Below are 8,396 nucleotides of genomic sequence, written 5' to 3' on the forward strand. Positions count from 1 at the left end.
AGGAAGGCTAATGAACATAATTAAGGCCCTAGATCCCCAAAGATGAGAGAAAACCCTAATTTCTCAAGAAATTCAAAAATGCAAGAAGAGGCAAAAATCCATGTAATCTCATGCTTTAGCATCGACCAATAAAATGTATGAGTATAGCAAAGCATGGAGAAGAAGATTATTGAAGAAATTTTTCCAAAATGTGATAGAAACCCCAATTTTCATGAGAATACCTAATATGTAAGAACTCAAAAAATTGAAGCATTGCTTGAAGGTATGGCTTGCTTACACTTTGGAGAGCTATTGTTAAGCATTATTGTGAACCAATGTGTGAATCTTGAACTCCAAACTCCATGAAAAATGGCAAAAATAGATGCAGCCTCATGGGTGGAAAATGCGCAAAAAAAAATGGCCACCAAAGAGAGAAATGTGTAGCTTATACCTTCCTTACCAAAGCCCTAGGCTTTTCCAAGTCTTAAGCTCCACTTTGCCAAGCCTTAAGCTCCCATCAAGCTCCCATATCTCATGAACAATGCACAGCATCCGGTGGCAGCCTCACGACAAAAATCATAACCAAATCACCACTCCCTTAGCTTAAAACAAAGCTTATAATTACCTTAAGCAAAAAACCCAAGCTTAAGAAAGCTATAATGTGAAGATTGAAGCTCCATAGCCAAGAAAGAAGAGGGAGAAGATAAAAAATATGAGCTACAGAAAATCTTCCAAATTGTTTTCCTAATTTTGGTCCCGAGTACCCTAGAATTATCTAAATTTGGTTCCAAATTGATGTAGAACCCAATTTTTGGCCAAGATCTACCAAAAATTGATCAAATTTACCAAGATAGACTCAATCCAAGGTCTCCATCACTCTCCCATGCCAAGACAATGTTTCTAACCATGATACAGTGAAAAAATAGAAAAACAAACTCAAGAAAATGATAGAAATGGATCAAAGGCATGAGCTCTGATACCAATGAAAGAAGGGAGGAAGGAGATGACTTGTTAAAGTGGAGTCGGGAACAAGGGACATCGTTTACATGGATTCTAATACATGGGTGAAGGTTACCATGGAAGCTTGCCTGAGAAAGACTTGATTGATATATTGAGTAAAGATAAAAGTGATTATTTACTAATTGGCCTTATAAGTGTCTTATATACCTTGGCCCTCTTTGCACACCTATTAATGCCTTGGCCCCCACATTGGGTCATGTCCAAGGCCATAGTCCATAGCCCATAGTCCTTAGTCTTTAGTCCTTAGTCCTTTAGCAGTTTATTACATTTGCCAAGCCCATGAGTAATGCAAGGCTTAAGTGTGTAAAGTTTCAAAGAAGAGAATAAGCTTGAGACTTTGAAAATTTATTGTTAAAGTTAAGCTCACTAAGCAATGTTGAGGACTGCTAACTAGCAGTGCGAAAAGAAATGTTGGAAATGAGAGAGTTGCTTAATGGTGGGAAAATAAATTAAGCACTATTGGATTAAGACTCATGTAGAGTAGCACACATAAAGTGTTAATTAACACTAAGTATAATGGTGGGAAAATAAATTAAGCACTATTGGATTAAGACTCATGTAGAGTAGCACACATAAAGTGTTAATTAACACTAAGTATAATGAGATTAATTAGAGATTAACCATAATAAATTAGACTTAAAGCAATGATTAACTCATAAATCTTAACAAGATAGCATAGTTTCTACTAAGGATTATTGATTAACTCATAAATCTTGACAAGATAGCATAGTATTATTGTGACCTTACACCATAAGGTATGGATGTACATCACCTAAACTAACATTTATAAAGTTGTGAAAACAATTAAATAAAGAATAGAAAGAAGACAAGGTTTGAGACCCATAGCTACTAAGGATTATTGTGACCTTACACCATAAGATATGGATGCAGGTCACCTAAACTAACATATATAAAGTTGTGAAACACTTAAATAACGACGTGAAAGTAGACAAGGTTTGAGACGCAAAGTTGTATGATAGAGAAATGAGTACTCTTTAAGCTAAAAGACTTAGTTAAGCAAGAAGATAAAAACAAGGTCCTTGCTATTTCAGGCTTACCCAAAGATAGTGAGAAGGGTTAAATTGTTGAATGTATTATAACCATTTAAGTGCAATAATCTTACAGCTTATACATAGATTTTGCATTAAAGAAAGGATCATATTTAAAAAAAAGGCAAGTAATCTCTTTGCTTTTTTTATTATAAAGGACTCAAGATAACAACAAGGTGTTGTTTATAAAGCTTAAACTTGATCCCAGACACCAAAACATGCTTTGGAAATGAGATGCAAATTTGAAAAATGAGAAGAGTTTCTCAACAGTTAGTGTAAGCCTGAGTATGAATGAGTAAATTGAGAGAAGAGACTCTAGACAAGTGGTGCTTGAAAGCATAATTTCCTTTGGTATTTGATGTTAATGTTACTTATGAATTTATGTTTATACATGGTTTATTGTATGGATGTATGTTGAGTGAAATATGCAGGAACAACTCTAGAGTCACCGTGTAGTCCCCATTTACATTTGTGGGCGACCAGAGGCCTTGATCCTCCTTGGTTTAGAGTCGCCGGGTGTGCTTCTGGGTACACCTAGGGGGATCTTAGAAGAAGCAGCATGATGGTGTATTGGCTCGCTGGCTTGGCCTCGGGTGGCAGGACTCACTTGGCAAGGAACCCGAGGCCAAGCCAATACACCATCATGAGGAAGAAAACATATGAGCAAAGTGCAGGGAGTTGGGTGGTCTTGGTTAGCTACCGGCTTTCAGTGATTAGCCGATTGACGATGGAAGCTGAACAAAAGTTAGGTTAACAAGTTTTATGCAGGGATAAAGATGGGCAAAGGCAAGAAGATGTAGATACTTTTGAATAATAAATATGGGCAAAGGGAAGAAGACGTAGACAATTTTGAATATTTTCAGTACGCTACCAATTTTTGTATTTCATTCAAAGAGGTGTGTGTGTAAGAGGTGTGCATGTGTGCTACCAATTTTTGTATTTCATTCAAAGAGGTGTGTGTGTAAGAGGTGTGCATGTGTGCTTGTTTTAAGACTCGTGTGTGAGTGAAGCTAACATGACAAGTGGGTGCATACTTGAAATTGGATCTCTAAAACAAAAATTGAAAAATGAAATGCATGTGGTAGGGTGGACTCGAGGTGGACGCAAGAGGTACATGTGCTTTCTAAAATAACTTGGGGATTCACACTCTCCAGTTGAGACATGGTTGTTAAATCGAAGAAGAAGAAGAAGACTTTAGAAATAGACTTTTAGGATCTTACGGTACAACTCAAATGGATGTTCTCAACCAATTGAGCCTTGAGAAGGCATTCAATTCTAGAGACCCATGTCCCCAGCTCTACTAATGTTTGTGCAAGACCACAATTCACTCTCACTTTAAACGTTAGTGCTTCAACAAATGATTGATAGACGAGTATGTTCACTCTCATGGCACATCTCCAGCTTCAATAGATTCCATCAATTTCATTGCCTCCACTTTCCAACATGTTAAATGATTACATAATGAGAATGCATACAGATCATTGTTGTAGACTTGACTTTCTAATTTTTTACCCCTTTAAGGATTTTAGAAAGACCTCTCAAACTCATATACAAATAATACATAGGGATTATGTAGGTAATGCATAGGAGAACAAAGATGACAGTTGAGAACATGAACATGAATATAATTGATTTAGTGTTACATGAATAAGAGGAGGCGAGGCGAGTATTGGATGGTTGCATGACCTAAGGTTTTGCCTGTTTGTTAACTTTAATTTATGTATATTATATCTAATTAAGCTAATTAGTTACTAATTATCACTAATAATATTTCTTCATGATTTCATGTATTTTCAATTAGTTGGTGATATTTTATTCATTTGCAAAAAAGTATACGTTAAAATAAATATATTCTAAACATAATATATTAAAAAACACTACCTATCAATGAATACATAATTGGTTTGTAGTGAAAATTTCCCAACTAAAATTCAAAAATCTTGGTTGAAATCAACATTGCCTTTAATTTAAGGAATGGAATTTATACATTTTACTTTTTGTATATATTCATAACTTTTTGTAGGTGTATTAATTAAATGCCACTAACATGGCGTTTAATTAATGCACCCGTAGTACATGAGTTCCCCCCACCCCTTTCCCTCTCATCCTTCTCTCTCTCCTTCCCTCTACTCATTGAATGAGCCCTTTGAGACCTTTTATAGAGAATTATGAGACCTTAAATAGAAAGGATATGGGTGAATGCATGCAAATAGAAAGGGCAAAGAGGGTCATCTTTCATTGACTTGTTCAAGGATTAATCATTACATATAAAATGAAACCTTAATGGAAATGCAAAACAACATATTGCCCTATTCCTAGCATTTGTATGGTTTTTAATGATTTTCAAGCCTACATCCTAGTTAAGCCTAAGCATTGCCTTTACTTTTAAGGGTTGAAAAAGACATTTTTTTCAAGCGTTGCTACGTATTGGCCATGGCAAACTTCGATTGGATGATTTTTCTATCATTAAAAACTTTGTCCGTAGTATTGAACTCAAAATGCACTTGAAATTTAAGAGCATCTTGTAAACTTGATGTCATGCTTGACTTTTGATGAGCACAAACCTTCCTTTGATGAGCACAAACCTTCCTTTGACGAGCAGGGTTTGGTGAAATATAAAAGTTTATATATATATATTTTAGTATACTTTTTAACGGGCATTTTAAAATTTTGCAAGTATCTAACGATCAAAATGCTAAAAAAAGAGACGTCCGTCTAAAAGCAACTATCCTTGCTGTTATAGTGTATGAGCGGGTTGTTAAGTAGCTTTCCAACCGCAGCTCCCGGCTATTATTCTAAAAGCCTTAGCACATCCTAGCTAACTACACTGGTGTCAGAACTGAGAGCCTTCAAAGGTCTGGCCGAACCGCCAATCGGACGGAGCGACGTCGTAGGAAGTGAGGGTTCCGCCGTCGTCGGTGGTTATGTGGAAAGAGAGCGGCTGACCGGCGAGGATCTCGTTGCACTGCCAGTTCTGGCCCCAGTTACGGGTCATGGCCATCCAGCCCGTCCGGGCGCCCTTCACAGACACGGCCACCACGTCGCCGCTTCCGCCCACATTGGTGAGCAGCACCAGGTTGAAATTAGGGTTGCCATTGATGGTGAAGCGCACGCCGCCGCGCTTTTCGCAAGGGACTCTGAAACGTAAAACAAAATGTCATCACTAATCCTAATAGCGTACTTAAGTTTCTTAAGAGATCATGCCTTTACCTCCTGTATCTGACCGGCACGATTCCCCCCCGGTACCTGGCGATCTGCTCAAAGGCCGGCTGCGCCATGTCGAAGTGCTTGAGCGGGGGGTTGCACCACCCGCCGTTGTCATTGGCCAGCGCGTAGTTGGGAGGACAAAAGTTGGTGGCCGTGATGATGACGGAGGGGCTGCCCGGCAGGCACCACTGTGGGTCGTCCCGACAAGCCAGCTCATAGCAAGCCCCACACGAACCCCCACCCTTGAACAGCACTGTGCTCAGCGCCGCCGTGTTTGTACCGTATCCCTGGCTGTACAGGTCGCCGTAGCCGCAGGCGCCGGCTGCATGCATGCAAATTCGAGTACTCATGTTCAATGTACACCAAATTTAACCCAAAAAGTAGCCTGAGCTTTCAAAATTCGTGTACCCATGGTGCCTGATGCGTCGCTTCCGCCGTAGAACGTCGCATGCGCCTCCTCCCAAGCGCCATTGCTATAGTAAGCCATGGACGCCGCTCCCGCTACGGCTCGGCCGCCGCCCATGAAAGCAGCCAAGGCGATCAGGATGGAGGGAAAGGAGGCCGTGAGTGAGCCGGCGGTGCGCTCCCTGCACACAGTAGATATTGGTCATGATTCTTTGTAGTCAAGTGCTGAAGTAGCAAGAAAAATAGCCTAAAAGCGGGACCGTATGCCCTTTTTAAGCATTAATAACAAGTGTTGGACTAGACAAAATGCTCTACTAAGGTACGCAGGTGAGAATTGAGGCTAAGCTTACATATCAGGGATTGGACTTATTACTAGAGGAGCATACTATGGTTGCAGTGGAGCACAGGATTAAGGTTTTAAGAAGGGCTTGGATCGGGAGGAGAGCTTGAGTGGCTCCATCAGCGGCGAAGATAGCGGATAGTAGGCTGCGGGACCCTCAAGTTTGAAAACCAGAGACAAGCAACTTGCAAGGGGGAGGGGGCCTGCGCCGCCTCCACGCCCTTCACATTCGTGAAGTTAGTTGGTCGACTCTTGGAGTATCTCGGTACCGGCCCCTCCACACGTTGATACTCCCTCGGCCCTCCATGCCGGCTGCACGATCCCTCACCCGCGGTGACTGCAATATATTCCTTTTCCTATCATTCTTCATAGCTCAAGCCTCAAAGGTGTGGTCCCAACCACTCCTATTCCCAACGCATGTTTCGAGCCCGGACAATTAACTTTGTGTGAGCCAACACACAAAAAGGTCGCCCATTGTCAAGCGTTAGCTAGTGCAGTGGAAAAGTTGGAAGTCGACAGTCCTCATGTTTACGGTTCGAATCCTCTGCAACCGGTGGCATGCATGGTTGTGTGTGTTGATATTATCAACTTTCAAATTTCCACCATGTGTGTTTGTATTGATATTGTCCTTTCAAATTTCCAGCTGCTTCGGGAAAAAAGATTGCCCACGTGGCATGCCTCATTTGCCTAAACAACTACCGAAATTGATATTCCTTCATATTTTGTCCTCCACATATAGGACTCCTGGCTACTTCACATCCCCATAGTTGGTTGCCAGAGACTCATGTCTCTTGTGGAGTGTGAAGAAGCTTATTGGAGGGCAAGGTAGACTCAAAGAATGCTCTCCAACTCCTCAAGCTATGTGGCATGGATTTAAACAAATGGATGTAAGCATCAACAATTGCAATAGCCAGCTACCAAATTGCAATAACTAGCTCCCAAAGTAGGTGTTTGCATGAACAACCGCTTAGAATAACTAGAAAAGCACCAAGGTTCCAAAAGGAGAGAGTATTCCATTTCATGCCAACATGCTAAGGTAACATATAATTCCATAAACCTTGTGTGACACTCTTTTTCATCCTCGAGTACAGTAGAAGTACAAGAAATTGGATGTCTTGAATATGAAACACACCAAGTCTGTAGGAGGTACCTTTCCAACAACTTCTTACTTGCATTAGATGCCATCCATTAGCTCCAACTTTCAATGAAGCCTACTAAAAAACCATGTGTCATCATAAGAGTTTCTCATGGAAGTGAGAAATTCAAAGATCTTTCTTTGACCTAAGACACACTAGATTCCGTTTGATTTTTTTTCTCTCCCTTTCTAAGTGATAAGTGATAGCTTAGCAATATTTTTTTGGAAAAAAAATATTTTTTAGTCATTGGTATTCTTGAGACTCACATTTCGAGTAAGCATGAAAGATTGAGTTTCGCTCATATCATGATAATGACTATAACCCAAATACTTGTAGCTTGTAGTAGCCATGCAATTTCTAAATTATTGATGTATTCTATGTAGAGCATTAATGTATGTGACACTTGTGTGGTGGTAGGCTTTTCATGCTCCTCCCTTGATAAGGAACAAAAATTTGGGGTCTTTTGGTTAAGAAATGTATGTCTTACAATTTAATTTAAAATAATTTGAATAACTATTTAAAAAGGAAACTTTGAAATTAAGCTACTTGTAAGGCTTCTAATGAAAATCATCTAGCCTCAAGAGTTTTAAAATAATAACCATGGAGAATATAAAGAATGAATTCTTTATCACTTACATAATGTACATGTTTATCTTTACTAAGGGAGAATAATATGTATGCATGTGCATTTTACATCACTACAATGTCATTATGAGGGTCATTGAGAGACTAATAAAGTCAAAAGGATATTGACCATCTCTAAAGCCTCACAAAGAGTTTTGTTTCAAAAATCCACACTACTAACACACAATAAGCATTGTTAAAAAGCCATACTACACATTCCAATAAGCCATAGAACAAGCCTCCCAATATCCTTAGAGGATTAATGCAAAGGTTATATATTTTTACATGTCCAAATAGGCCTCAGAATAAATATCATAATTGTCTAAAATTGTGATTTTTGTTGCACTTTTGTAGATTTTTCTCGGTGGGGTGGGTCACTCATAGACCTGTAAGCATAGCACGTGGGTTCAACATAAAGGATTTTAAAAATCCCCTTTTTACACATTTTTTACATACAGAAGGGTACCATTTAAAGAGGGTATTCACACGTTGAAAACAAAAAAGGGTGTGTTTTATTCATGAAAAATTCACAAACTTTTACGTTAGAAAGAGTTGTTAATCTATTTTATGTTAACAAGACATTTTTTTTCAAAAGATGAAGAAGGTTAAGATTAGAACTTATAAAATAAAAAATTA

The 8,396-nt window shown here is 39.1% G+C and overlaps 1 protein-coding gene across 1 annotated transcript; it reads right to left on the reverse strand.

The window, feature by feature from the left end:
• Positions 1-4,655: 4,655 nt before the first annotated feature.
• LOC147629222 (expansin-A4-like) lies at positions 4,656-6,043 on the reverse strand. The gene is made up of 4 exons (XM_086812971.1): positions 6,011-6,043; positions 5,664-5,842; positions 5,259-5,577; positions 4,656-5,185 (listed from the first exon to the last, which is right to left on the reverse strand). Coding segments are annotated over exons 1-4 (804 nt in total). The 5' UTR covers positions 6,013-6,043; the 3' UTR covers positions 4,656-4,881.
• Positions 6,044-8,396: the final 2,353 nt, after the last annotated feature.

This window comes from Cibotium barometz, chromosome 18 (genome assembly GCF_041138505.1).
Source record: "Cibotium barometz isolate CiBa-2024 chromosome 18, ASM4113850v1, whole genome shotgun sequence".
Lineage (NCBI taxonomy): Eukaryota > Viridiplantae > Streptophyta > Polypodiopsida > Cyatheales > Cibotiaceae > Cibotium > Cibotium barometz.

Bases quoted from the DNA above. Each gene is read 5' to 3' on its own strand.
- LOC147629222 (XM_086812971.1), bottom strand. The intron at 5,578-5,663 runs GTACACGAATTT...GCATGCATGCAG, and splicing joins CGACGCATCAGGCACCATGG to CCGGCGCCTGCGGCTACGGC. The intron at 5,186-5,258 runs GTAAAGGCATGA...TTTACGTTTCAG, and splicing joins GTGCCGGTCAGATACAGGAG to AGTCCCTTGCGAAAAGCGCG.